Source organism: Cadophora gregata, assembly GCF_030347475.1.
Source record: "Cadophora gregata isolate MNR1 chromosome Unknown scaffold_4, whole genome shotgun sequence".
Taxonomy (NCBI): Eukaryota; Fungi; Ascomycota; class Leotiomycetes; order Helotiales; family Ploettnerulaceae; genus Cadophora; species Cadophora gregata.
In genome coordinates, this window is record NW_026695927.1 from 300,584 (window position 1) to 326,590 (window position 26,007).

Genomic DNA, 26,007 nt, shown 5'->3' on the forward strand with positions numbered 1-26,007 from the left:
AAAACAGCCCCTCAATTCACACATTCCACTCCATTGACTCATCAAGCCAATAAATAAATTCTCCAAATCCACCATGATCACAATAAGTACTGAGCTCTTGTTGTACAGAAGTGTGTCAATTGGTCAAGAAACTGACATATCGTTCCAGAAGTACCTTGCTCGTCAGCCAACATTGGCCCTGGTTTCGATGTGATTGGCCTTGCACTCTCCATCTGGCTCGAAATACAGGTCTCGATTGATGCCACCACCATATCCCAAGCTCCTCTCGATTGCAAAATCACCTATGAAGGTGAGGGTGCCGATGAGGTCCCATTGAGCGCAGACAGCAACTTAATTACGCGGACGGCGCTTTACGTATTGCGATGTCATGGCCAGCGAGCCTTTCCTTCTGAAACGAAAGTCCATATCATAAATCCAATCCCACTCGGCAGAGGTCTGGGATCTTCCGGGGCGGCTGTGGTAGCTGGCGTGGTTCTGGGCAATGAAGTGGGAAAGTTGGGTCTCTCGAAGGCTCGGATGCTGGACTATTGCTTGATGATTGGTATATTCTCGAACGTTCGGCTGTTGAAGTCAATACACTAACAAGAAGGGCAGAACGACATCCAGATAATGTGGCAGCAGCCTTGTATGGCGGTTTTGTGGGTACCTACCTTAATGACCTGAGTCCCGAAGACACCTCTCGCAAAGAAATTCCCCTTAGTGAAGTGCTGCCCGAACCGGCAGGCGGCGTCGATACTGGCTTTGCCCCACCAGAACCTCCCGTTGGAATTGGGCATTATATGAAGTTCCCCTGGGCGAAGGAAATCAAAGCAATAGCCATCATTCCTCAATTCGAGGTCGCGACCGCCAAAGCCAGGAGTGTATTGCCGAGCTCGTATTCTCGGGCAGATGTCGTTTTCAATCTGCAGAGGATAGCATTATTGCCATCAGCGTTGGGAAGGAGTCCTCCGGATGCTGAGCAGATCTACCTTGCTATGCAAGATAAAGTACACCAGCCATACAGAAAAGGTCTGATCCCAGGTCTACCAGAGATTCTACAATCAGTGACACCGAAGTCCCATCCAGGTCTCTGTGGAATCTGCTTATCGGGCGCCGGACCAACCATTCTTGCATTGGCAACTGAGAACTTCGATAGTATCGCCAATGTTATCCTGGCGATGTTCGCGAAGAAGGATATCAAGTGCGAGTGGAAACTGCTGGAGCCAGCAGAGGACGGAACGACTGTCACTTACAGCTAGAGATAAATAGGCTCGAACCTTCAATACCCTTGACGCAGTAACGAATCATCACCCATGCTCTATATGACTGTGTAACACATGACGCCACCTCCCAACCATTGTATTGGGCAATGACTTGACATTCAGGGATTACAAGAATCTTGCTACTGATTGACGGGGAATCTCCAAGGTGCTGTCTGTGTAGAGGTCGCGGCTGCTTGCATGGTGTCACGGACGAGTACGTCCATGTCGTTCCACAGCAGGCATGCGGTAATGGATGCAAAAGCATTGCCACATTGTTTGATTTGCTTGAGTTTCTCGTTTTGGAACTGGAGCTGAACTTATCAAGGCAACACAAAGTATATGCAAAGTTACTGCTCTGTTTGGCTTTCCCAGCTCTGCATATCGTCCCTGCATAGTTCTTGTTCTATTTCCAGCCATTCCTCAAACATCGCAGAGCACTGAGATACCAGAACTCTCACATTCAAGGCTGAGATTTTGACACAATTACTCTTAGCTTAAGGAATATTCACTTACCCACAAATCCTAATTCAGTTATTCATGACAGGAAGCGTCACGATGGGTAGTCCCACATCGAACTTGAGTGGTCATCCGACTCGCTCTCTTTCTACATTACCTACCCCCCACAGCTATTACAGATATTGTTCCAAGCTTCTGACTTGTGACTCCTCTGATTGCTTCGCTTTAGTCCCAGAAACTGCCTCCTATGAAGAGGCCCCACTAGAGCAGAGCTCGAGGGTGCGGCTGTGGGGCCTGAACTCTGCTGTCACAAGTTTCTTTGGAAGCTATTTTTGGCCGGACCTATCCAAAGAGTGGTGTGCATTCACGTTGTCTTGGTGGGGTGTGCATTAAAGAAGGATTTTAAACAAATCTTTGAACCGGGTTTCGCAATCTTCTATGCATAGAACTTCCTTGGGTGGTTCGATTGGAAATGTTATGTTGATCCAACTTTCAAATTCGCTTGTGCAGCAACGCACTTCCCCAAACCAGTCCCAAACACCGGCAGCTGATCTCGCCTCGATTCAAGAGCCGGAACGAAACGACCTAGATGAGCAGCATGACGAGTAAACATCCCAGAACTTCTCAACGTTCCTTCCGGCTATTTTGTGTTGAAACCAAGGTTATCTGGTGTGGAGAAATACCACTTTTCTTTTTAGCCGCACATTATGAAGTCGAGCCAATATCACGCGGGGTAAAAGCGAATTGAGTATAACAAAAGGGGTTGTATTATTGATTCTCATAGAGCTGCGGGTATCGATCATATTGTTATATTGCCAAATTGGCTATGGGATTCAGGATAAGCAGGGAACAATTGAGAATGAGGGGAAAGATCACGCATGGGATGATTTGATTTCTAGACTGGTAACGTGCCCATGCCACAATGTACTTCTCTAAAGATCATGACGCAGACGAAGAATAGAAGACCCATTCCGAATTAGCCTGAGAGTTATTTTCGGTGGTAGTCCTCAAGATGAGGAAGACAAACAGTGAGCCTTCCGATGTATCTATCTGCATCCAGAATCTCTGTTCTGTCGGTCTTCAGCTTCCGAAATGCTGTGGAAATTGGAACGAAGGCTTGCTGCATTGTGACCTTGCTTCCAAAACGAGAAAGACGAGGACATCAGACGGGCGAGTGGCGGGAAGTTTGACTTGGACGATTCTAGATGTATGCCACCACTTTCCGCCCTGCTCATATATTAGATCGTCCTCCTCCCCGGTATAGAGCTGGATAATGAACTCTACAGTTTTCATTTGATTGCTTATCTACCGATCTCGATCTGATCTACCGACAGAAATACATTACGTTCCAGCAAACATCTGTCGGCATTCTTCAGGGCTCTGATTGAACTTCTCTGACCTCGACACCACCGGAACGTGGTAAAATTGACTTCATCGGACACCACTGTCTTCTTATTCCTTTCCCGGCTTCTTTTCTTTCACAGCATTGGCTCAAGATGAGGTGGTCAGTTGGTGCTAGGATCGTGACTGCTGTGGCAGGTCTTGGTAAGTAAAGCCTCAATTTAAAGCCGCCTCATCATATTTTGACATCCCATCTAGTCGCTGGAGTTCAAGCTGCGGACTCGTTTGCCTTCCGGGACTCTGATACTGGATTCCTTTTCCAGCAGTACAATGCGGCGTACAAGATTGGACTGACTATCGCATATCGTGTCGCTCTACCAAGTCAGATCAACACGACATACCCCGTCGTCGTCCAGGTCGCGGCTCCCATTGATGTAGGCTGGGCAGCCCTTGCATGGGGAGGAAGTATGATCAATAACCCTTTGATGGCATGTTGGGCAAACGGTGCCAGTTCAACCATATCATCTCGATATGCAGTGTAAGCATACATCTCTGTTTTCGAAAAGAGAATATGATTTGCTGACCAGCTTCTAGAAGCCATTCTCAACCTCCAGTCTACAGTGGAGCCCAATATGAAATCATCAAAGCCGGCACCTACACGAACAGGACTCATTGGAAGGTCACGGCCAAATGCACGGGATGCACTTCATACACTGGGGCCAGCAATCGAGCTGTCACTCTCAACGCCAATGGTAATAACCGCTTCGCTTTCGCCTACTCTGGCACTAAGCCATCGAATCCAGCGTCAAATACGACCAATTTCCCCGTACATGAGGTAACCAACTATTGGAACCATGACTTTAATGCAGCGAAGAACCCAGATTTCTCCGCACTACTAGTCAAGAATGGGTTGAGTGGTGATTCAGTCTAGACTTTGTGACGGTGCCTATAAAGAACATACGACGAAAAGCGGGATTGTGCATGTAAATATTTGATGATGGATACATTGTACATACGAGATAGATAGTGGTATCAACGAACATTATGGCACTTGCTATGTGGACATGTACAAAAATTCTTCCCTGGGACTTGGGAGACGCGCTAACCAAGGCCACATCTTTCAATCCATGTCAATCGACGCCACGCCAAAGATCGTCGACTAAAAATATCTCGAAATATATCAGAGACGTACCTCGGGTTCAAAGTTTAGCCTTCGCTTGTAGCTCACCCTCTTTCCACCTTTTGTTGATGACCAAACCTCTCCAGTAGTTCCAGATGCCAGCGAGTCCAGCGAGCGGTGGACATAGGAGTAACAACCATGCCCACCACCTCGGACTTGCTCTGCTCACCTCGTTCATTACCCTCTCGATCTCTCCTTTCAACTCCTCCTTCCCCTTATCATTCCAAACCACGACTCCCTTCCCAGGACCTCTCGCCTCACACCTCCTCGCCTTCTCCCTCACATCTCCCTGACTACCTACCCTATTCTCCGCATCTTCCCTCGTCAAATGCGCATCCCTATCCATCAACCTCTTCATCTGAATCTCCGGATCCCTAACCGCAACAACCATAACCGTCCCACACAACACATCTAAACTGCTCTCAAACAGCAACGGCACATCCAGCACCACCGCCCAACACCCCCTCAAATAACACTTCAACAACTCCTTATACATCTCTCTCCTCACAGCCGGATGCACAATCCCATTCAACACTGCGCGATCCTTCCTCCTCTCCTCACTATCCCCAAAGACTCTCCTCCCGAGCGCAGGCCTATTCAAAGGCGCGCCTTTACTCCGATTATACGTCGCGTCATCTGGGAAAGGGAGGAGCAGGTCTGGCGTGCTGGGCTGGAAGTGGGCGAGGATTTTGGCGTAGCCTGCGCTTCCTGGCTCGACGACGCGGCGCGCGAGGATGTCGGCGTCGATTATGGGGAGGGAATAGGGTGGTGCGGAGAGGATGGATGATACGGTGGATTTACCTGTCGCGATTGACCCTGTTAGGCCGAGGAGGAGCATTGTAATGGTCGTGAGGTTGTGTTGGGAGGTGGGAGGGAAAGAGAAGTTGAGGTGGCTGTTCGAGTCTGAACAGGTCTCGGGATGACGCGATGTGAGAGGTGGGCTGTCCTGATTGCGGGGTGCCGAGCTCGTCGGCTCATTCCTGGTGAATTACAGGAAGATACTTCTGTCGAACAATATCGGATCCAATGGGGACAGGGAAAAGAAATGTTAGCTGGACAACCAATGGAAATAATCTCCCATTGTATGCTGCAAAAATACTCAGATCCCAGAAAGAAAGTATCATGTCAAGCTAGGTAATTACAGGAGCTCTCCATGTCTCATAGGGACAAAGCAGTTGACTCGGTTGCAAGCTGCGATTTCAAAGCTCATATTCTTTCCTCGAATTGAAGTCAGTATAGAATTGTTAACTCAATTTCTTTGAACTTAAACCATCCTGGGTTGACGAAACAAGTGAAAGTGGAGCTCATTCACCGCACTAGCATGCGCTAAGCGTTATCTACATCTAATCAGATCGATCAACAACTAATCAATGGGTTTCTATGACATCCACTTCTCAGCCACGAACCAGGATCAATGCGTCCGAGGTACAGAAGTGCTCCGGCACTCGCTTGCTTCCTTTTCTTTTTCTTGCTTCGTGTTTCTTCGTTGTGAGATTTTTGACAGCACATGAGGATGCCAGATTGAACTTTACTCCTCTAGTAATCACTCATTCTCACTCAGGCGAAGCTTTCAACCACTCATTAACGCCAATACCATCTCACGACAGCTTCCATCATGTCTCTCCGCTCGCAAACACTAACCTACCCACACTTCTACGTCTCCTTCCCCCACGAGAGAATCGTGCAAGTGACGCTCAACCGACCTGAGAAATTGAATTGCGTGGATCTGACTACGAGTCGCCAGATCGCCAGGATATGGGAGTTGTTTGACAAGGATGAGAGCTTGTGGGTCGGTATCATTACGGGTGTTGGGAGAGCGTTCTGTACGGGAGCGGATTTGGGTGGTAAGTTCTCACTGTTTTCCAAATACATTCTTCACAGAAAGCTCTCGTATCGTTTTTCCTGTTTCCTTGGATTGTAAATATATGGAGTTTTTTTTTGGATTTAATGAGACGGTCCCTTTTACAACTTTGGAAAGGCATCAGGAGACATGTCTAACACCTCCTCAGAATGGAACTCACTCAACTCCACCTCCACAACAAACAGTATGGCCGCCCCCGGACTCGCCGGCCTCCCTCGCCGCTCAGGCAAGAAACCCATCATCGCAGCCGTTAACGGGATCTGTATGGGCGGCGGCTTTGAGATGATCGCCAACTGCGACATGATCCTCGCTGCGTCGACAGCTGTGTTTTCTCTCCCAGAAATCAAAAGAGGTATTGTGCCTGTCGCCGGGTGTTTACCTCGCTTGGTGAGGACATTGGGACTGCAGAGGACGAGCGACTTGGTGCTGACCGGGAGGAGTGTCAGTGCGAGGACTTTAGAAGCATGGGGCTTGGTGAATAGGGTCATTGAGATTGAACAGGGGGGAGACAGGGCAAAGAAGAATGTTGGAGAAGGTAAAGAGGTGGTGGATGCTGCTATTGAGCTGGCAAAAGAGATGTGTAGTAACAGTCCTGATGCAATGATAGTTGGACGGACGGGTATCAGACTTGCCTGGGAAGCGGGGAGTGTGGAAGATGCTGTTGATGTCTTGGAGCGGGATTGGTATCCAAGTTTGGTAAAGGGGGAGAATTTCAAGGAGGGAATTAAGGCTTTTGTGGAGAAGAGAAATCCGGTTTGGGTGGAGTCGAAGCTGTGAGTGGGATAATACAGTAAATGACTTTGACGAGATCGAGTGTGGATATGATGAGTGACGTTGGCATGCTGGTTTGCTGGCAGAACGGCTGCTGACTACCGAGAACTACTGGAAGATCCTAAGTGAGCCGCACTGCTTCGAAAATCACTAATGCGAAAGACTCTATACTTTTGAATCCAAGAGGCAAACTATCATGGGAGGAAGTCAGAAATATTCAAGCCTTGAACTGTTGTGTACCTCCACATGTGTTCAAAAACTTTCTTGCTATTGGCAGCTTTTGGATATTGATATAGGGCAGTGCACATAGATGGAATATACTGACAAATGTATGATTCCTTTAAGTACTCATTGCGAAGTACATTCAAGCCAGGGAGTGACCATTGGGCTAACCAGATATTCAGAATAACACCATGGACCTTCATGAATCCTCTCGAACGTCTAGAGATAGAAGACGGATGCAAGTAGAAGTTGAGAATGCAAATCTGAAGCATTCTGATTGTGTATTTCGGACTCCAAATCGATCTTCTCATGGCATATACTGTTCTCAGTTTCCTCCGTTTGTTCTCACAGTCAGCGAGCAAGAAAAGGTTTCAAATGAAGCTTTCTCAGCTCTTTGCCGTCAAGGTTTGAATGCTATTTATTAACTTTTACTGACTTGGCGTATTCTGCAGAGCTGGACTGCGAGAGCAGTCACTGTCAATTGATCCTCGTATCATCAATGAGCACACGCTTAATATCTTTTTACGTTCATTGCTAGCTGAGCTGCAGAGAAGCTGGAAATCTAGGCACGGGAAAACGCCAGCTCGCTTAGCCCCTTCCAGAATAGGACTCGGCTATGATCTTCAGTCTTTACCAGAAACGCATTTAGCACCTCTTACTATCGACGCGGCTACCGTTGATCTTTTAAGCGTGGCAGAAAACATGTCTCATCATTCGCCGAAATGCAGATTATGCGGCGGGGGAAGTGATAAGGATTTCCCAAGGCGGGATGGAACCCCTTTTTGCGGGCCTCACTAGACGACCGAGGATAGCTGAACGTGAAAGACAAATTATGTTGGGATGACGCCCCTTTCTCGTTCATGATTCTTTTGTCATTCTTTCTTTCGTCTTCGCCGTGTGCGTTGAAGCAGGCTGATTGATTCAAACCAAGTGCGATTGAATCTCTGCATCTCATTATGGATTACCGTCCACTCAAATCCGGCCTTCCCACAGGCAGGCTCCCTACGATCCTGATCACAGCCTTTATCTCCATTACAGCAACTCTTGTACTGCTCCGTCTCTCACCACCGGGGGGGAAAGTCTCGTCTTTCGTACCGGTAGCTGTGGGACCACCAGCACAACAAGGTCAAGATGGCAGTACGCGAACAGGAGGTGGGGTTGTAGTTGTCCCTGAAGTGGATGTTGGCGGGTTTGGAAATGGATTCGATGAGGAGGAGGCAAAGGCCAACGCGAACGGAGCCAATGTTGTGGTGGTTACGTCGACATCGGTGGTGTTGCAAACTACGACTTCAACAGTGCTCCAGCAGGCTATGAGCACAGCTGCTGCCAGTGCAAATGCGAATTGCCATCCTGCCGATGGTGCCTTGGACGTATTGAGGGAAATGGAGCAGAAATATAGCAGTTTGAGAGATGATAAGTTCACGTAGGTTTCTTGAATTCTTCTTGTTCTTGAACTTGTTCCCACCTGCAACGTAGGCGGATTTATGGAGTCCAGATTCAAGACTGACAGCATACTAAAACAGAATAACCATTGGAACTTACAAACGCCCCAAAGAGCTCAATAAAACAATCAATATCCTTCTAGCAGAACGCATTCCTTCTCTTCAGGAAATTGTCATTATCAACAACGACCTTAACGCCACGCTTGAAGAAGATTACGTCTCTCCCCTCGGCGTACCTGTCCGTCACCGCAAGTCCGAAGTGAACAGCATGAATAATAGACTGACGCCCGACCCCCTTCTCAAAACTCAAGCTGTCTTCAGCTCAGACGATGACGTTTATTTTACACCATCAGACCTCGAATGGGGGTTCCAGATCTGGCGAAACTATGGTCAGAATAGGATTGTTGGTGCTCATGGTCGATGTGTGGGTATCGATGAGAGCGGACAGACTTGGTATAAGAGTAAATGCTCTACGGGTGGTGGAGCAGAGAGTTACTATCAAAGTACGTACAGTTCTCAAAACTATCTCTCAAAAGCTTGTAGCCTTGGAGACCAAAAAAACCCCCAAATTTGTTACCTGCGGAGTTAACATTATACAGTGGTGCTCGTGGGACTCGCCTTCATCCACGTCAAATTCATGGGCTTCTACGCATCCGCTCACCCAATCGCCATACAAGCCCGGAATCTCGTAGACGAAACCTTCAACTGCGATGACCTTGCAATGAACTACATCATGAGCATGTTGACATGCCAGGGACCATTGCAGCTCAGAGGTCAAAAGCCATGGCACGATCTGGGAAGCCCGGATGGCATCAGTCATAAATCTGATCACCAGAAGAAGAGAGACAAGTGTTTGAGGAGCTTTGAAGATTGGATGGGTGGGAGTCCGTTGGTTAATGTTACGGGGCATATGAGGAGGGGGTACACAGATTACCAGGGTAGTATGTTCGGTGTTTTTGATAGTGATAAGGGACAGTAAGGGAGGCTGGAAATGGACATACTGGGCTGGATAGATCGATGCGAAGTGCGATATATTTAAAACAGATGATAGCATTCATTTGTGTATTTGTAATGCTTCTGTAGATTACTGGCGTTAAGAAAGGCAGGCGTTCTGAGTATCAGAAGACAAGACTGCTAATTGCGATGGAGAGAACAAATCTAGGGAATAAAGACATACATACGTATGGAACACTCAAGTGGTAGTCTCCATACAATTGCTCAATTCCGTGTCTCAACTGATTAGATCCTCTCAGCATTGCCCGTTACTTCTTGAAGCAAGTACATTCGTTGTTGACCTGTCAACAACCTCTCGCTAAGGGCTGTGTAGAACTCTCACCTTCAACTCCTCAAGTTAAGTAAATTTCTGCCAACCAGCATCTGGAAACACGGTGTGAGTAATGGTCGGACAGGGTTTCTTCAAAGCAATATTGATCACTCTGCTACCTCCCTAAACTGGGTACTTGTAGTATGAAAATCATTCTCGTTGCCCCCGCCGAAAAGAAACAGTGATACATTGAGTATTCCTGATTTTTCTTTTGCTTTTTAAGTTGATGATTCGTTATAATTACTTGTTATTTTTAAGGTGTCCTCGATCTTATGCAGTGTACTGGGACGGTGAAGCTGATTCCAATTGTTTTTGTTGCTTTTGTTGTGTTTTGTTTAACCGAGAATTGTGAACTTTTTCGGACCTCTGTTTGGCTGCTGCCAAACCCTTCGCCGGACGCTTGCCTTGAGGGAATAGTTCATTCGAGTTGTTCATCTTACAGTATTAATTTTTATATGTGGCAAGACGGGCGTTGAAATCAGTGGCTTCTACAGCAAATATAAGGTGGAGAGACTGCATAGCACTTAGTTCAGAGGTAGGTATGGCTGGGCGACTGTCTCGGGGTGGCCAATACAGCAGAGCTGTTCAAACGAGATAAGCTACTTCGAGTACATCCAGACTCTGACCCAGGACATTTAAGAACTGGACTGAATGTCGCTAGACTACACCATTGCCAACGCTTGGCTGGTCGTGTATAGTCAAAGCAACACCGTTGACGTTGGGTGCTGGATTTCGCCCTACAGCAAATACCTGGTGGCACTGTGAGGACTACCTCAAGGTTGGCAAAATCACGATGAGTTCTTAGCTCCAGCATGACATGAGAGAACACAGGTCAAGATGAAAGAATACGTATTCATATAACTGACCAGCGAGAAACAACAAAAAAAAACTCCTTATCTCCATCCTCGGCCCAATCCCAATCCAGATGAAAATTCCCTAGCAATGTGAACAAGAAGTTATCAAACGCCCATCCAAGCAAGCTCTTTGCAAGTTAACCCCCAAAGCGCCTTCCCTCAACTCCAGTATTTTCATACAAATCGTACCTTTCTCGAGAGCCAGTCAGGAGAAACCATTGTCACTGACCTTGGTTCTTATGCTTGTTCTAAAAAACCAAACGACAGCAGACTGATCTCATGAAACCACAACATGCATGCTCATGTGCTCCACAGCTTCTTTCACGGTCCTCATCCAGCGATGATTAATACAGAATGGGCATCTGACCGCCTGCTCACTCACCGCACTCAAAGCCGCCTCGCTGCGTCTAGGAACCTGAGGAATAACCACTCCACTAGCAGTGTGAAGCTGGAAATCTTGATCAGGGCCTGGGCCTCCAACAGGACCACTGGGACCAGGGTTCCCGTTCATGCTAGGCCCTCCGTTTACTCTGGAATTGTTTTGATTTGGCGTCGAATGAAGGTCCCCTCCGAAAAGGTTGTTACTAGCCTCTCCGTCTTGACTTCCCATGCCGTCTAAACTGCCACCGCCCTCTACACCTTGGTTCTCGTTTTCGCCTTGCTCAGCTCTCTTCTTCAGGATCTCAGTCTTTGCCCTTCTGCACTGCTGAAGATGAACTTCTGCACCATACTCTCTGAGCAAACACTCCCTGATCTCCACTGGTGTAGTATCCTTATCAATTCTCATTAATCGAGGCAAAATTTCCATCAAGAACGGCAGCCGACTCGCAGAGTTCCGCTGCACCTTAGGTAGGACAGGAATGAGTGTCGCAGTCGGAGAGGCATTATTGGGATTCTGTCGCGGAGAGATGGGTCCAAGAATGCGCGCGCCTCCCATGATATTGCCCTCTGCATCTTGACGGATCTCCAGTCCAGGCGTTTGGTGTTGTCCACCTGGTCCACCAAGCCCATTCATCCCACCAGGCGTACCGATCATGTTGGCTGGTCCGCCAATCGAACCAGGAACCGTGCTAGGAATGCCATTTCCAATACCTCCCACGCCTCCAGGCCGCCATTCCAACCCGTTCAGACATGTGTGTCTCTCCCTGAGGACCGTGACGCGTGCGAGGGGTTCCCTGCCCCCTTTGCGCTCCCAGTTGCAGCGGATGACGAAGGGGCAGTTAGGATCGCGTTTGCAGCCTACTCGAACACGACCGGTATCTGACTTTAAGATGCGTGGCTCGAAATGCGCCTCGATGGCCCAGGCATGGAGAGCCTCTTTGAAGGCTTTGAGGGTGGGGAATTCTTGACGGAGGTATAAAGGCGGCATCGTTGTTACGGGGGCATTGTTGGTCGATTGAGGTCTAAGTGCGTGGCATCTTGGAAGACTTGAGGCCTGAATTCCGGCGCACGTGATACCTTATCAACTCTCTCATGCCCTGACTTTCAACCTCTTGCTTTCTTATATCACCCACTTTCATTTATCAAGGACTTTTGAGGATATTGCTGATTTAGTATTTCGAGTTTCGCTATTTAGTATTATACCTTCGTTTCCAAGATCTATTCTTTAAAACCAGGCTTTTGATTGGTTTAATCTATCACATGTCTCATACTATTCTCTGAGAGCAACAAGGGTATCATCAGCGAAACGGGCACTATAAAAGTCAAAAACTGACCATAAACTTAGGAGTACGTGGATATCATTGAGCCTCAATCTGAGCTATGAACGAGAAATGCAGGCTAAAGAACAAAATCCTCCCAATGTGCTAGACTCGTCGTACAGTATTCATGACTTTCCTGCCAACTTCTCCTCCGCAATTTTGTCTTTGGTTCCAATAGTCTCTGCAGCTTCTGGTTTCCGTGCCGGTTCGCTAATGCTGTCATTCATTGCCTCCGCAGCTGCTTTCTTAAGTCTCTCAGCATCGTCCGTCCTGACCTCCTTTCCACCAACACGATCTTTAGATTCCTTCTCGTCTTCACTGTCCCCTAAGCTGAACGGATCGTTGTCAGTCTCACCAATTGGGCTGGGATCCACAGTAGACAATGGTTGCCATTTGCTCTGCTTGCTGACAGGTGGTGTGTTCTCCTTGGCTCCCAACCTCGGAGAGGTACGGTAAATGTCGATTTCCTCAGGTGGACCACCTTGGAAAGCAACCTTGCGGCCATCGGCAGATTTTGGTGCAGGAGGAGTTGGTTTGAAAAGATCAGGGTTGGCAAGAGGACGAGTAGAGCGTCGAGCTGGAGCTATAATCTCGGGTCAGTAAATCTTCTTCCAGGGAACTTTGACGAAACAACGTACTGCCATCGCTGTTCATCTGCATACCTGCGAAGTCATCGCTAAGTACTTGAGGGTCTGCATCGTAACGGTTGTAATCTCCACTTCGTCTTCCATCATTGCTTCTGCGTGAACGGTATTGCGGATTCGATGACTGCCCAGAGTTGTAACCTTGATGAGGTACATCGTCGTCATCTTCGCCATCAATTCGCTTTTTCAGATTTGTTATCCATCCATTTACCTTGCTCTGTGTCTCAAGGAAACCCTTCTTCAAGTTCTCTCCAATAATTGGCAAATCGTCATCGATGAAGCTGCGTTCCTTTTGTTGATCATTAGGTCCTGGCCGCAGACCAGTCTGCTGTCTGCGGGGTCCATCACCGCGTTGCCCATCTCCTCCCCAACCACCACCGTAGTGTTCCGCCAGTTGACGAGCATATTGCTCGTCAGCTTCGAGTTGTGATTGCGGGGTAGATCCGGCACGAGGAGCAGTAGGGCGAGGAGGTTGTGGAGGAGGTGTAGGTTCTCTGACGGCATCAGGATCAGACATGCCTATAGGTAAGTGTTAGTAATAATTATATTCCCAAGAGCTATGGGGGCATTTACCTAGAAGAGCATTGAAAGCTGGCTCGACCCGACCCCCGCTGGCTCTAAGAACAGCTTTGACAACAGCGGCATCAATGCTTGGGAATGCTTCCTTCAAAGTATTTTCCGCTTGTTGCTGAGGACTCAAAGGGCGCGGAGGCTTCGCGGGTGCTTCGTCTTCAACGGTTGCTTGCCTTGATACGGCGGGCGCATCGTGTCCCAAGATTCCGGATTCTTGCACATCATCGTCGTCCATTTCTAATGGTCTCGCAGTTGTTGGAGATTCAGCTCCTGATGGGCTCTTTAACTGTTGAGTGAAAGGTGTCATTAGCAGCAGCTTCAAGAACAAGTAAATAGCGCATGAACCAGAACATCCAGCTGCGTCTGAGTACTTACTGGGCTATCCGTGGCTTTTGTAGGAGCCGACATGGTGTTGGGGTTCTGAACACAAAAGGATATTTGTTTCAATTTGCCTCTGCTAGAAATCAACTCGATCGAAAGTAAGGGAGGTTTGGGCTTGCAGTTTGGGCATTATATATTCGCAGACTTACGACGATCGAACAAGGCAACTCGCTACTTACCAACAGATGACCCCACCAGGCGCATGAGGCGCAGATTCCTGTTGTGAAGGGCGGCGTACGCTCCTTGTGGCTGGGCGCTCCACGTGAAAGTCATATGATCTGAATTTTAATGCACTGAGATCCGCGAGGACGACTTCAAAAGCAGAATAAATGTTACAGTTCCTGATATTATTAAATGAAATAGCTTGAAGCCTCAATTTACATTGCATGTCGATGTGCTTGAAACTTCACCTACTAGAAAAACATAATAGGTAAGGAGAAAGTAAGTATTCAGTATTTTTCACTTCCTCTTCTTCCCGTCAGATATTTTCTATCATCTTCAAGAAACATCAACATTGATAAGAATGGCGCCCTCACTCATCCAACAACGACGAACACACAACAACCTTCTATTCCAAAAGCTATTAAATCTCAGGGATAGCGCAAGTCCATTCACGTTGATACTGGATACTCTGGAGCAGAGTGGAGGACCTCTGTTACGAGAGTTTGTGAGGAGAGCAAAGGTGCGTTAGTAGTGATGGAATTTTGACTGGTCTTGGGATGAGTCTCTGGAAATTCCTTTCGCCCAAAGCAAAATTCCCTTTTCTTCCTTCCATATCTATCCCACCAGCACGAGCTCAAAAATATTTAGTCATTCTACTCTCATAGGAAACTCACTAATTCCGAGTAGGTGTCGAAGAACAAGATAATTTTCATATCTTTCTCAACTCTCCGAAAGAAGGTCCCTTTCGAGATCGATTCCTTCATCAAAGCTCGTGGAAAACCTATGGGTGTACTAAGAACTGAGATCTTATCTCATCTCCCACCACCGGCAACTTCCTCCCAAAATACATCAGCGGCTTCAACAAGTAAGTCAATCGCTGTCAAATCTCGTCTAAAGTCGTTCAAGATTGACACGAAGCAGAATGCCTGCTCATAATTGACACGCTGTACCCTCTGTCAAGCAAGCACCCTCAGCACCTTTCAACTTTTCTCTCATCCTTACTCATTTCTCCTCAAATCTCCCTCCTGGCAACTTATCACACGGATATTCCACTCAGCCATTCATCCTCGGTCTCGCCATATACGCCTTCACCTCTCACCACTCTCATCTACCTCGCCACCGCTATCCTGACAGTCTCGCCCCTCTCACAAGTCCTAGCCCGCAAACGTGCGCGGGACAAGAGTCAGCAAGAACCAGTATTTGGCATCCAAGAAGGTCGCGAGGGCGTGATCGTTGGTTTGAGGGGACGCGCAAAGGATGAGCAGGGTATGGTGGTCAATATGGAGATTCGGCGCCGCTCGGGCCGAGGCGTGACGGAAAACTTCGTGCTTCTACCTCCAGCATCTTCATCTTCAATTTCTCAGTCTACGGCCAAATCATCGAAGCTTTCTTCATTAAGCGAGTTCATACTCTTGGATGACCATCCGCTTTTCTCATCTCCTTCAGCTGCAGGTGGTCCGCCTGTCAATGCCGAGCAAGACGTTATGAACACGACGTTCAACCTGGGTCTTACGGAGAAGCAGAAGAGGGATAGAGAGAATGTTGTACTTCCATACTTTGACGCACAGAAGGATGGTGGTGCCGCGGGACCGGGTGACGGAGGGAGGATTCTATATGACATGGGAGAGGAGGATAGGGAGGATTTCGATGATGAGGAAGATGAGATCTGAGGACATAAACTCTCCTACTATGCCATGGATACATAGCTTCCGTCCCTTCACCCTAGCGATGACAAGGTCCTCTCCCAGCGGCAATTTTCAAAGGTATTGATAATATGAAAGGATGGGATGGTTAGCTAAACCTTGCTTGTACCTGAGTTGCTGGGCAACACCATCGGGATTGCAGTAGATGTAGGTCACATCCGCGCAAATGGCTGGCTGTCCCCCAATTGGTGTAAGGATTTGGGCAATGCCTTCAATGATTTGTTCTAAATGAAACAAGTATATACCGGAATAAATCGCATATCATACAAAACCAAAAGGACGCTTTTTGCCTGCAAAGACTGGAAAGACGCTAAAAACATGTATGAAAGATCTATGCACCAGAATGCTTCGAGTTCTCCCCCATTAGTGCATTAATCTGGGCATCGACCAGCTTCTCTTCCTCGCCCTCTTTTTGGGTTTGCTCCTTTCCTGAACGGCCGCGTGGAGGCGAGCGTTCGTCACTATCTTCTTCGCTGCTGTCGCTGCCGTGGAGACTGTCGCGATTGGTTTGACGGCTTCGAGTCATCCATGATCGTACACCACCGATGAGACCAAGGCTGTATCCAGTAGCGAAATCGCTGCCTGGACCAGGACTGTCTGCTCTTGGGATTTCCAACCGACGGCTGAGATGTGAGAGAGCTGATGGGCTGGTGAGTGGCCCAGTCTTTGACGACTCATCGTAACCTGATAGTGGTCAGTGTTTTGTCCAAAGCGACTTCAGATATCCTGGCAGTAACTTACTAGCCATACGAGCGGGACTTCCAGGTCTGCTTGCTTGCCAGAACTGCCTCAACTCCTTGCCCAATTCTTGGCCAGTTGTGGTCCAGTTTGATCTGATAGCCTCTCTCATTTCAGAAACGTGGCGTTTGAGATCAAGCTCATTCTTTTTCAGCCATGATACGTTCAATTCTTGACGGGAAGTTCCACGCTTAAATTGTCGTGCAATATATTTTTCATAGTCACGTACGATCCTGTGGTAATGTCAATATTTGACCCTAAATATTGTGATTGGGGTGGACCTACTTAGTGATAATACCTGTTGTGCTGACACCCTCCGTTCGCTGGGTGACAAGGAATTTCCCAGCCTCCTTAATAGGTTTGTAGATATCGTCACCCTCATCAGCACCATATGGCAAATCGTCATGGGCAACGTAATCAATCTTGTGCTCTTCCAGGAACTTGGGGGTGACAATCCAGGGGCAGTCTTCAATGACTTCATCGACCCATTTGCAATGCCTCACTGTCTCAGCTCGCTCTTGACCAGACAATACTGTGAGCCCTTTTCGCTTGTGTGTCTCCTTATCACCAGTCACTCCAACAATCAGATACACATCTGGGAAGGCTTTCTTGGCTTGTTCCAACTGGCGCATGTGTCTAATTGAAGTCAGTCTTCAGGTCACAGGTCAAGGACATTAAGACATACCCCAAATGGAAAAGATCGAATACTCCATCGGCGTAGACTCTTACTGCTCTGCCAGCCGGAGCTGGGTTTGTCTTGTACCCAACTGGATCTGTGAGCTTTCCAATTGGCGGTGGAGCCATGGACTGCGGTAAGCCTTCGTCTTCCTCATCGTCCTTCCCCTTCCTCTTTCGAACGCGCTTCTCAATATCCTCGGACGCTTCTGTACTCTCGGATGGCTCTCCTGGGTCGCCATTTGGAATCACGACCTTTTCGTGTGTAGACGATCGGAGCCGTTTGGCGGGATTCTTGGTCGTTGTTTCTGGCGCAGTTGATTCTCCGTCCTCACCCGACGCGTCTCGAGAGGATGCTTGTTGTAGGGGATCCATTGTGAGGTTCTTCGAAGGACCGGTATTGGTTCTCTTCCGCTTGCCCGAACCTGCGGATGATGGAGAAGACATGATGATGATTCAATGTCGTGAACAGATCTTGGATAATTAAGTGAAGAGTGGGTCAATGACGGTTGCAATTCGCTCTTTCCTCCGTGTGAAATGTCTACACTTCTTTATACTTGGAGTGAAATCTTCTCGCAGATAAGAAATCGCGAAATTCGTGGTTGATGGAAGGCCCGTCGTGTGGGACAGATAGGAATTGCTGACCTGGCGAGCGAGTGTCCTTCTGGCAGGGTACAGCTCCTGAAATGAATAATTTCGACTGGGGTGGGAGCACTCGCAGGGATCTTTAGATGGCTTTGCGACCCTGGTCTGGATAGATCAGGGAGGAGAGTTTCGAGACAGGAGGTGGATTTTGATCAACAATAATCGTCCGGTTATTGATAGTTGACAGAGGGCATAAATCGATCAAAAGACTGCACGCGAGTTGAATTTAAGTATTCAACAATATGGATTGACTGGGATGTGCTTCTGACTAGTTACTGCCAGGTTTCGTCTCAAATCGCCAAACCTTCGTCATTGATCACGTGTCAGGCGAGGAGAGTCGCAAACTTGATGGCGCAGCAGTGCAGAGCAGATCAGAGATGCATGTGCAAGTCCAAGTTGTTTGGGGTCCTGTTGCTCAATAGAAATAGGGTCCTCACCCTGGTTTCGCCGTTAAGGACACTATATTCTGAGGTTTAAGCGCTGTTCCCTAAAACTTGATGTCCGCTGGAACATGCTTATTGTGCTAGCTAGGTCTTCTGATCAAATTAATAATGCGTCTCCCACTGATAAATAAAAGGGAGAGCATATCGTTGAAAGAATGAGATAATTAAGCCAAAGAACAGGGTTTAGAAGTTGAGAGATGACGATTCAATGACTTGATGATTAGCAGTGAGTTGGAATAAGTATCTATCAAATGAAAGTAACTCTATCGGCAGTTCCTATGCTTTTGACATTCTCTCTTATCTCCTGTACGATGCTTTTCCAATTATCTCTAATGAAGCCATTCGTTGTAGCCCTTTCTTTCCATATGTTTCTCCATAGATCATTCATGTTGAAGAGTTGATGCAATCCCAAAGACGCCGCCACTCCTGTTGAATTCTATTTCCAGATTTTCCTTTCCTCCGATTTCCAGCCAATGCCATTTTAGTAAAGTATTCTAGTCAAGATGCGAGCTACTCTGGTTAGAAACGTATCTTCTCAGAGGGCAGGATGACTTACAGCTCAAAGCTTCCAAGGCGTCGGAAATTTCTTTGATCTGTGGTGGGTGGACACTGCTGATATCTGCCATTAAGTAGGCAACCTAATCATGATTAGCTATGCAACTTATTTCCGTCAACAGCACTCACATCGCCCTTGTTATCAGTAATCTGCTTGTCAACGTTATGATCCCCAAGAATTTCGTTGACTATTTGTGTTAGAATCCTGTCAAAACTCTGGAATGGATGTGAAGCACCTTTTCTCAATACACCAGGAACGTTGTGATGGATATAAATAACCTGCTGTTGTCAGCAAATATTGACTTGTGAGCACTGAATTCGCTTACTCTAGCATGGTTGGACTCGTCCAAAGTCAAAGAACGAAGGTTGACTTCAGGAAGGTTCACTGCGCCAAGGGTGACACCAGAATTGACATATCTGACCAAGGCATCGGCGACTGCCAAAATTAGCACAGTAAAAACACTTAGAATGATTCCTTTTACCTTCAGCGCCAATAGCACGTTGGGCCTCCTCAGTGCTGCCTCCAATATGGGGAGTAAGAATGATGTTCTTCAAGCTTCGAAGGTCCTCGGCCCAGGAGTTCAAGTCCGTTGTGAAGTAATCACCATTTCCACCAGGTTCGCTTGGGTAGACATCCAATGCTGCACCTGCAATCTTACCACTGCGTGAAGCGTTGATGAGAGCTGGAATGTCGACAACTGTCCCGCGACTGGCATTGATCAGGTAGCTTCCCTCCTTCATTTGGTCGAATTGTGCTGCTCCGATCATGTTCTTAGTCTCGGGTAACTCGGGAACATGACAGGTAACAAAGTCCGCTTCGTTGAGGAGTGCTTGCAGCGTAGGAACCTGTCTTGCTGTTCCTAGAGCCATGAGGTTCACGACATCGTAGTAGATCACTGACATGCCCATGGATTCTGCCAGGACCGAGAGTTGGGAACCAATGTGGCCATAACCAATTATGCCTGACCCATCTTCTTAGTACATAGTAGACAACCAATCAATCCGCACTTCAGTATTACTCACCAAGAGTTTTGCCACGGATTTCCCAGCACTTCGCACTGACTTTATTCCATGTCCCTCTGTGCAATTCGTTTGAGCGATCTCCAAGTTGTCGTGCAAGTGCAATAATTTCGGCAATCACCAGTTCTGCCACACTCCTGGAGTTGGCGAAGGGAGAGTTGAAAACCGCAATGCCGTGTCTGGCGGCATATTCGAGGTCGACCTGGTTGGTACCAATGCAGAAACAACCGACCACAATCAAGTTCTTTGCTTCACGGAGGACCTTCTCGCTAAGCTTGGTCTTTGATCTGATGCCAATAACATGAACATTTCTAGGTTTGTAATTCAGCATACGTCCTACTCTGATGAAGCGAAGCTCTCTTACCGGATCTTCTCGATCAACTCGGCTTCTGGTAGGGAGGTCTTAATTGACTCCACTTGGTAGCCTTGTCTTGACAGAATATCTTTGCCGCTCTGATTTACATTTTCCAACAGCAGAATCTTGATATCTTGAGTATCAAATGGCTTCAGTTGTTTTGGAGCAGTCTGAGTCCGCGTAAGTTGAGACCCGCCGAAGCTGGAAGTGGGAGAATGGAATGTGGCAATTGGAGAGGGGGTATGGAATGTGGCAGTGGGCGAAGTTGAGACCATGAGGCTGTGAGAGACCGTCCTGGCCAGTCTGTGGGAGGAACCGGCGATATCTTGTGCGGGAGTAGCCATTGTTGACGGATTTGTATGTTTCGTGGGTGTGGTGTTTGTGGGAAATGGTAAAGAAGAGAGAGAAGAGGGGGAGAGAAAAGGAGACAGGAAAGGAAGCGGGATTTGACTTAGAAGAAAGAGCTCGATGTCGTGACTCAGATTCGGGAAATCACCTGGGCTGGCAGGTTCTCGGAGGGTTTTGGACTGATGGACTCGACTGGTCCGATCTCGTCATGGAGAATTTTCACAGCCTTGCAGGACCAGAACACCCCACCATGCCCTGAATGGATCACCGGCGGGGTGTTTTGTCAGGGGTCTCTCCACTAAACTCACCGCCCTGGAGCAAGTCGAACAGGGGACGACTTTCTGCCGAATAATACATGATGTACGCGACATCGATTTTGAGGATGCTGCAACATCGACAATGAAATCACCACCTCGAGGGAAAGTATGTTGGCAACCTGTCAACATAATTAGGTCAAATTTTCGGCCATGCAGAGCTTCACAGATAACCATATTTCAACAATGCCGGCGAGAATTTTCCTCCACTCCGTTTCGGCTTGCGAAAGATAAAATCCGGCTCTCGTTGGTGGCAACAAAAAAGCCAAAGGAGGGTTCTCGACCTAAACTCGTCGTAACAGCAATTTCCTTGCTACTGGGTCTCAGCGCAGTCTCCTATTACTTCGTAAACCGAAACTCCAGGTCCGACACAAAGATCTTCAACCCTCCACGCTTCACACCATTCACGATAGTCAAGAGAGAAGAAGTCTCTCCCACCAGTATAATCCTCACACTACGACCACAAACTCTCGTCAACCGGCCGCGGAAACTTGTTTCCGATCCATACCAAACGTCATGGGAGAAGGGAACTTGGTCGGTAGAGATCAAGCAGCCACAGCTGCAGATTGCGAGATCATACACGCCTCTACCGCCGAATAAAGGGGATCCGAAGGGTGATCTGCGACTTCTTATCAGGAAGGAGCATAAGGGTGAGGTTTCGGGATATCTGCATACGTTGACCGTCGGGTCACAAATACACCTGCGAGGCCCGCATCAAGAACTCGATCTGCCGGAGAGAGTGACGGATGTTGTGTTTCTAGCTGGCGGGACTGGAATTGCTCCAGCGCTGCAGGTGGCATATACATTGCTTGCAGAGAGACGTATAGATGAAGAAAAGCCCAAGATGCATATCGTATGGGCGAGCAGGAAAAGAGCGGATTGTGAAGGTGGTGCGGACGTCAGTAACCCGAATGCCTGGGAAGCGAGGAAGACTGGACGGATTGTACAAGAGCTGGAAACATTGCAGCAGAAGTTCCCTGGTCAATTATCGGTAGATTATCTTGTGGATGAGGAAGGGAAGTTCTTGGATCAGAAGAGGATATCGAGCCTTACCAAGGCAACCTCTGAAATAAAATTTGGAGCGAGGCATACGAGAGTTGATTCGAAATTGTTGTTTGTATCTGGACCGGAGGGGTTCATCAATTATATAGCAGGACCGAAGAAATGGGAAGGTGGGAAGGAAGGTCAAGGCCAAATTGGTGGACTCATTGGACAAATGGGCATTCGGACTTGGAAAGTCTGGAAGTTGTGACAATGTCAAAATATCCTAGACTCTAATATATAGTATTTTTGCATATACTTCAAATTCTGCACAAGAACCTTGAAGGCTAAGGCTGGTTGCTGGAAATTGCTAGAGGTGCAGTTCAAGTACTGAGCCGTTAGTGGACAGTTGAGAGGTTGCCATGCCAAGCAACAAGTCCTGGAATGAAGAATGATGGGGAATGGATGGTAGCGAGGGTAGTTACAAACGAAAGTTGCAGAAATCTATGGTCACTAAAGCGCTTCTTGAAATGGACAGTCTCAACGCGTATTTCACGTTCCTCAAGTATTCGTGGGTTTGTCATTTGGTAAACCTGGTCTTTTGAATGAGGTTCACCACTAATTCACCTCTCCACTCACTTTCATTGAAGCACTTCACATCGCCTTTTTGTTGTGATTCACTCTCTTTAATTGGCTTAGCACTGAGCACGGATCGTGTTTGCTCAGTTTGCTCATCTGCTTTTTTGGTTCAGCCTCCACTAGCGCCAATCTAACTAAGCGAGCATGCCGAAAAGTTCTATATAATCTCCAGCGCCGTCCAGCCTTTCCTCCTCTTCTTCTTTTTTCCTCATCTTAGTGCATGGGTAAGCAGCCGCACCACAACCTCTGTTCGATCTCTTTGCTAACTGCTGAATAGGTTTTACGCATATCAGTGAGGATTCGTCCGAGGTCAGTACACGTCGCCAATCCACCCACCCAACAACTCCCATTATATCACCAGCTCAACACTGCTTTGATTGATACTAACTTCCGCCCTCTGCAGATTGCGTTTTTGCTAGTTGTAAGTTCCATTCCACCTATTGGATTTGTATGAAAGTTACTGACTTCGCATGCAGGAAAACTATAACCAGTGAGATTCAACCATTCTGTCATTCGCTGTGCAAGTTCTTACCCACCATTCTAGTGACCACTCTTGTTTGGCTTCGGCCGGATAAGGAATTTTTGTACACCAACTTCTCGAAAGAGACCTCTTTTTTTTCATTACGAACTGTTCCATGTGGATGGTCGTGAAGAAGAAAACTCGTCGACGCTGGGGAAGGGAAAGTATGCTAGAAGAGGCTTAACATGGAGGATGAGAACAGATTCTTAAATACTATGCTTGCTATTAGACTTGTTACTGGACGAATATGTGACTTGGGAAGACGCGTCGAGGTTGCCGATATGTCAAACCAAGCTCAGAATTGTGACTTTCTTCCCCACCAACAACACCATGGCCAAAACAGCTCTTATCACAGGCGCAACCGGCTTGCTGGGTACACAGGTAGTCAAAGGTTTCGATCGAGCTGGTTGGGATGTAAAGGGCACCGGATTTACACGCGCCAGTCCGCCTACGATCTTGAAGCTTGACCTAGGCTCCGAGGCAGACATCGCGACGACACTCGAACAAGTCAAGTCAGATTCCCTCCCAAGTAATTTGTGCCAATTTCTAACCAGCAGCTGAAGACCTCAGGTTGTAGTACACTGTGAGTGTGCCAGCGATCTATGCTCGATCTGCGAACATAGCTGACCGTCCAGGTGCTGCGAACCGTTTCCCAGATAAATGCGACAATGACCCCGAAGGCACACGCGCTCTCAATGTCGAAGCTTCTGCCTCCCTAGCCAGACTCTGCGCTGCCAGTTCCATCCTCCTAATCTACATCTCTACCGACTACGTCTTCCCAGGCACACAAGGCGATGCGCCATACGAAGCTACAGACGCACCACACCCACCGAATCTATATGGAGAGACGAAGTGGGAAGGCGAGAAGGCCGTGCTCGCTGAGTATGAGAAGGCTGGCAAGGAGGGATGGGGAGTCGTTATGAGAGTTCCTGTTCTTTACGGAGAGGCTGGTTCACCGGCTGAGAGTGCTGTGAATGTTCTTATGGACGCTGTTTGGAAGGCACAGGAGAAGGGAGCGAGTATAAAGATGGATCACTGGGCTATCAGATATCCTACCAATACAGAAGACGTGGGCAGAGTTCTACAAGGTATATTCCATTATTTTGAATGCATACGTTCTAGCTAACAATCTCTCCAGATGTAGCAACCAAATACCTCTCCACAGACGACAAGGCAACACTCCCCAAGATCCTACAATTTTCATCCGAAGACAAGGTGACCAAATATGAGATCTGCGAGATCTTTGCGGAGATCATGGGTCTGCCTCTGGATGGCATGGTTGCGAATACGGAGGGCAATGATCCCAATGCTAGTGTCCAAAGACCTTACGATTGTCATCTGTCGACTAAGGCTTTGAAGGATATTGGAGTCCCTATTGCTACTCAGGACTTCAAGGGCTGGTGGAGACGTGAGGCCAGAGCTTATAGGAAGTAAGTTTGCTGCGGAATTGCTTGCGCTATAGGTGGACTGGGCATGTCGATGTTGCGAGACTTTCGCTGAATATTGAAACTTGCACCATGCATGTGAAGCTGCAGTTTGAGGGAAAATCCTACTTGACCATATTCAAGGAATTCATATTCATTTTCTTCATCGTGCTCGCTTCAAATATGGTCAACAAATACTATGTATACCCCGTCCCTACCAATTACAAATGATGCGTAGAAGGAAGTCAGGAAGGAGGGGCTGGGACAAGCGAAACACCCCGCGTCGAGCTTCAGCCACAGCATCACCAACCTTCCATCATCAACACCTCCCACCCTCAAAATGACAGAAGGCAAAATCCAATTACCTCCCAGCGATACGCCACCAACCTACGATGCTGCCGCAGCTGAACATGGCGCTACCCTACCATCCAGACCAGCAGTTCCTGCTTCAGGAAAACCACCTCTGCCGCGCGTCCCGTTCCCTCTCGACATCCCAGTGCTGAACCAATTGCGAAGTCCTGGGAAGAGGTTAATTCTAGCATCTGCAAGTCCAAGAAGGAAACAGATCTTGTCTACGGTATTTACTTATATTAAACTCTACAAAGTTGAAGAGACTAATGGTAAGCAGATTGGCCTCAACAACCTCGAAATCCTCCCCTCCACCAAACCCGAGAACCTCTCCAAGGACCTCCCACCCTTCGAATACGTCCTTCAAACCGCCGTCCAGAAATGCCTCGACGTCTACAGCGTAGCAATCGAGAACACCCTCGCATCAATACCTGACCCTTCCCTCGTAATCGCAGCCGACACCGTGATCGTTACCAACTCTGGGCGGATATTGGAGAAACCACGGAATGAAAAGGAGCATATTGGCATGTTGAAGATGCTGAGAGATCAGAAGGTACATAAGGTGTTCACGGCTGTGGCGGTGCTGGCGCCGAGGGAGGATGCCAAGTTTCCTGGGTATAATATGGAGACGGCCGTGGAGGAGACGAGGGTTTTTTTTGCGAGCGAGGTTAGTGATGGGTTGATCGAGGCGTATGTTAGGACGAGAGAGGGGGTAGATAAGGCGGGGGGTTATGGGATTCAGGGTATGGGGAGTTTGTTGGTGGAGCGGATTGAGGGGAGTTGGGATAATGTCGTGGGGTTGCCGGTGAGGGTGACATTGGGGTTGATTGAGAGGGCGGTGTTGAATCAGGAAGGGGACGAGAGTGGTGAGGATGAAGAAGAGGAGTAGAAGAGGAGCGATAAAATAGATTTGGATTCAGGTCCCATTAGTAGGGAAACGACCTAGTATGTATCATGTCCATAGATGTACCATATGAAAATGTGACCATGGAATGGAAGACGGGGGCACGTCTTCGGACACGCTTTGAATTCTGTCTGATGGGCGGTTTTGGTCGATCTGAAAACTGCTGTATTTTCCTCTTTTGCTCCTTTGCTGGGAGTACAAAAGTTCTTTACTTCAAGTCCCAACGCCTGCCCAAATGCACCA

General features: G+C 47.9%; 13 protein-coding genes across 13 annotated transcripts; 8 read left to right on the plus strand and 5 right to left on the minus strand.

The window, feature by feature from the left end:
* Positions 1 to 73: 73 nt before the first annotated feature.
* On the plus strand, positions 74 to 1,238 carry THR1 (Trihydroxynaphthalene reductase; the record flags this gene model as incomplete). The annotated part of the gene is made up of 3 exons (XM_058503386.1): positions 74 to 86; positions 149 to 541; positions 595 to 1,238. 3 exons carry the CDS (start codon positions 74 to 76, stop codon positions 1,236 to 1,238), a joined length of 1,050 nt encoding a protein of 349 aa, XP_058360098.1.
* A 1,955-nt stretch (positions 1,239 to 3,193) lies between these two features.
* ONS95_009826 (uncharacterized protein) lies at positions 3,194 to 3,969 on the plus strand (the record flags this gene model as incomplete). The annotated part of the gene is made up of 3 exons (XM_058503387.1): positions 3,194 to 3,242; positions 3,297 to 3,576; positions 3,633 to 3,969. 3 exons carry the CDS (start codon positions 3,194 to 3,196, stop codon positions 3,967 to 3,969), a joined length of 666 nt encoding a protein of 221 aa, XP_058360099.1.
* A 268-nt stretch (positions 3,970 to 4,237) lies between these two features.
* ONS95_009827 (uncharacterized protein) lies at positions 4,238 to 5,056 on the minus strand (the record flags this gene model as incomplete). Its single annotated transcript, XM_058503388.1, has 1 exon — positions 4,238 to 5,056. One exon carries the CDS (start codon positions 5,054 to 5,056, stop codon positions 4,238 to 4,240), a length of 819 nt encoding a protein of 272 aa, XP_058360100.1.
* A 396-nt stretch (positions 5,057 to 5,452) lies between these two features.
* ONS95_009828 (uncharacterized protein) lies at positions 5,453 to 7,310 on the plus strand. The gene is made up of 3 exons (XM_058503389.1): positions 5,453 to 6,062; positions 6,228 to 7,179; positions 7,255 to 7,310. The coding sequence occupies exons 1-2, from the start codon at positions 5,834 to 5,836 to the stop codon at positions 6,854 to 6,856; spliced, it is 858 nt and encodes a 285-aa protein (XP_058360101.1). The 5' UTR covers positions 5,453 to 5,833; the 3' UTR covers positions 6,857 to 7,179; positions 7,255 to 7,310.
* Positions 7,311 to 7,734: 424 nt separating this feature from the next.
* ONS95_009829 (uncharacterized protein) lies at positions 7,735 to 9,924 on the plus strand. Its single transcript, XM_058503390.1, has 4 exons — positions 7,735 to 8,495; positions 8,596 to 9,017; positions 9,114 to 9,713; positions 9,768 to 9,924. The coding sequence occupies exons 1-3, from the start codon at positions 8,029 to 8,031 to the stop codon at positions 9,491 to 9,493; spliced, it is 1,269 nt and encodes a 422-aa protein (XP_058360102.1). The 5' UTR covers positions 7,735 to 8,028; the 3' UTR covers positions 9,494 to 9,713; positions 9,768 to 9,924.
* A 1,045-nt stretch (positions 9,925 to 10,969) lies between these two features.
* Positions 10,970 to 12,061, minus strand: ONS95_009830 (uncharacterized protein; the record flags this gene model as incomplete). Its single annotated transcript, XM_058503391.1, has 1 exon — positions 10,970 to 12,061. The coding sequence occupies one exon, from the start codon at positions 12,059 to 12,061 to the stop codon at positions 10,970 to 10,972; it is 1,092 nt and encodes a 363-aa protein (XP_058360103.1).
* A 456-nt stretch (positions 12,062 to 12,517) lies between these two features.
* CUE5 (ubiquitin-binding protein cue5) lies at positions 12,518 to 14,136 on the minus strand (the record flags this gene model as incomplete). The annotated part of the gene is made up of 4 exons (XM_058503392.1): positions 13,985 to 14,136; positions 13,610 to 13,895; positions 13,031 to 13,555; positions 12,518 to 12,975 (listed from the first exon to the last, which is right to left on the minus strand). The coding sequence occupies exons 1-4, from the start codon at positions 14,015 to 14,017 to the stop codon at positions 12,518 to 12,520; spliced, it is 1,302 nt and encodes a 433-aa protein (XP_058360104.1). The 5' UTR covers positions 14,018 to 14,136.
* Positions 14,137 to 14,315: 179 nt separating this feature from the next.
* On the plus strand, positions 14,316 to 16,096 carry ONS95_009832 (uncharacterized protein). The gene is made up of 3 exons (XM_058503393.1): positions 14,316 to 14,672; positions 14,840 to 15,017; positions 15,074 to 16,096. The coding sequence occupies exons 1-3, from the start codon at positions 14,514 to 14,516 to the stop codon at positions 15,820 to 15,822; spliced, it is 1,086 nt and encodes a 361-aa protein (XP_058360105.1). The 5' UTR covers positions 14,316 to 14,513; the 3' UTR covers positions 15,823 to 16,096.
* A 90-nt stretch (positions 16,097 to 16,186) lies between these two features.
* ONS95_009833 (uncharacterized protein) lies at positions 16,187 to 17,715 on the minus strand (the record flags this gene model as incomplete). Its single annotated transcript, XM_058503394.1, has 4 exons — positions 16,187 to 16,539; positions 16,597 to 16,826; positions 16,879 to 17,229; positions 17,279 to 17,715. The coding sequence occupies 4 exons, from the start codon at positions 17,713 to 17,715 to the stop codon at positions 16,187 to 16,189; spliced, it is 1,371 nt and encodes a 456-aa protein (XP_058360106.1).
* A 1,122-nt stretch (positions 17,716 to 18,837) lies between these two features.
* SER3 (Phosphoglycerate dehydrogenase ser3) lies at positions 18,838 to 20,630 on the minus strand (the record flags this gene model as incomplete). Its single annotated transcript, XM_058503395.1, has 8 exons — positions 18,838 to 18,866; positions 18,913 to 18,994; positions 19,041 to 19,099; positions 19,148 to 19,190; positions 19,238 to 19,347; positions 19,394 to 19,873; positions 19,935 to 20,242; positions 20,296 to 20,630. The coding sequence occupies 8 exons, from the start codon at positions 20,628 to 20,630 to the stop codon at positions 18,838 to 18,840; spliced, it is 1,446 nt and encodes a 481-aa protein (XP_058360107.1).
* A 403-nt stretch (positions 20,631 to 21,033) lies between these two features.
* CYC2 (mitochondrial peripheral inner membrane protein) lies at positions 21,034 to 22,200 on the plus strand (the record flags this gene model as incomplete). The annotated part of the gene is made up of 1 exon (XM_058503396.1): positions 21,034 to 22,200. One exon carries the CDS (start codon positions 21,034 to 21,036, stop codon positions 22,198 to 22,200), a length of 1,167 nt encoding a protein of 388 aa, XP_058360108.1.
* Positions 22,201 to 23,418: 1,218 nt separating this feature from the next.
* Positions 23,419 to 24,522, plus strand: ONS95_009836 (uncharacterized protein; the record flags this gene model as incomplete). Its single annotated transcript, XM_058503397.1, has 4 exons — positions 23,419 to 23,600; positions 23,652 to 23,671; positions 23,724 to 24,176; positions 24,227 to 24,522. The coding sequence occupies 4 exons, from the start codon at positions 23,419 to 23,421 to the stop codon at positions 24,520 to 24,522; spliced, it is 951 nt and encodes a 316-aa protein (XP_058360109.1).
* A 330-nt stretch (positions 24,523 to 24,852) lies between these two features.
* Positions 24,853 to 25,749, plus strand: ONS95_009837 (uncharacterized protein; the record flags this gene model as incomplete). Its single annotated transcript, XM_058503398.1, has 2 exons — positions 24,853 to 25,089; positions 25,141 to 25,749. 2 exons carry the CDS (start codon positions 24,853 to 24,855, stop codon positions 25,747 to 25,749), a joined length of 846 nt encoding a protein of 281 aa, XP_058360110.1.
* Between the last annotated feature and the right edge of the window lie 258 nt (positions 25,750 to 26,007).

Coding starts and splice junctions, on each gene's coding strand:
- ONS95_009828 (XM_058503389.1), top strand. CDS start 5,834: ATGTCTCTCCGCTCGCAAACACTAACCTACCCACACTTCTACGTCTCC. Junction 6,063..6,227: donor TACGGGAGCGGATTTGGGTG/GTAAGTTCTCAC, acceptor ACACCTCCTCAG/AATGGAACTCACTCAACTCC.
- ONS95_009829 (XM_058503390.1), top strand. CDS start 8,029: ATGGATTACCGTCCACTCAAATCCGGCCTTCCCACAGGCAGGCTCCCT. Junction 8,496..8,595: donor TTGAGAGATGATAAGTTCAC/GTAGGTTTCTTG, acceptor ATACTAAAACAG/AATAACCATTGGAACTTACA. Junction 9,018..9,113: donor AGCAGAGAGTTACTATCAAA/GTACGTACAGTT, acceptor AACATTATACAG/TGGTGCTCGTGGGACTCGCC.
- ONS95_009832 (XM_058503393.1), top strand. CDS start 14,514: ATGGCGCCCTCACTCATCCAACAACGACGAACACACAACAACCTTCTA. Junction 14,673..14,839: donor AGTTTGTGAGGAGAGCAAAG/GTGCGTTAGTAG, acceptor AATTCCGAGTAG/GTGTCGAAGAACAAGATAAT. Junction 15,018..15,073: donor TACATCAGCGGCTTCAACAA/GTAAGTCAATCG, acceptor GACACGAAGCAG/AATGCCTGCTCATAATTGAC.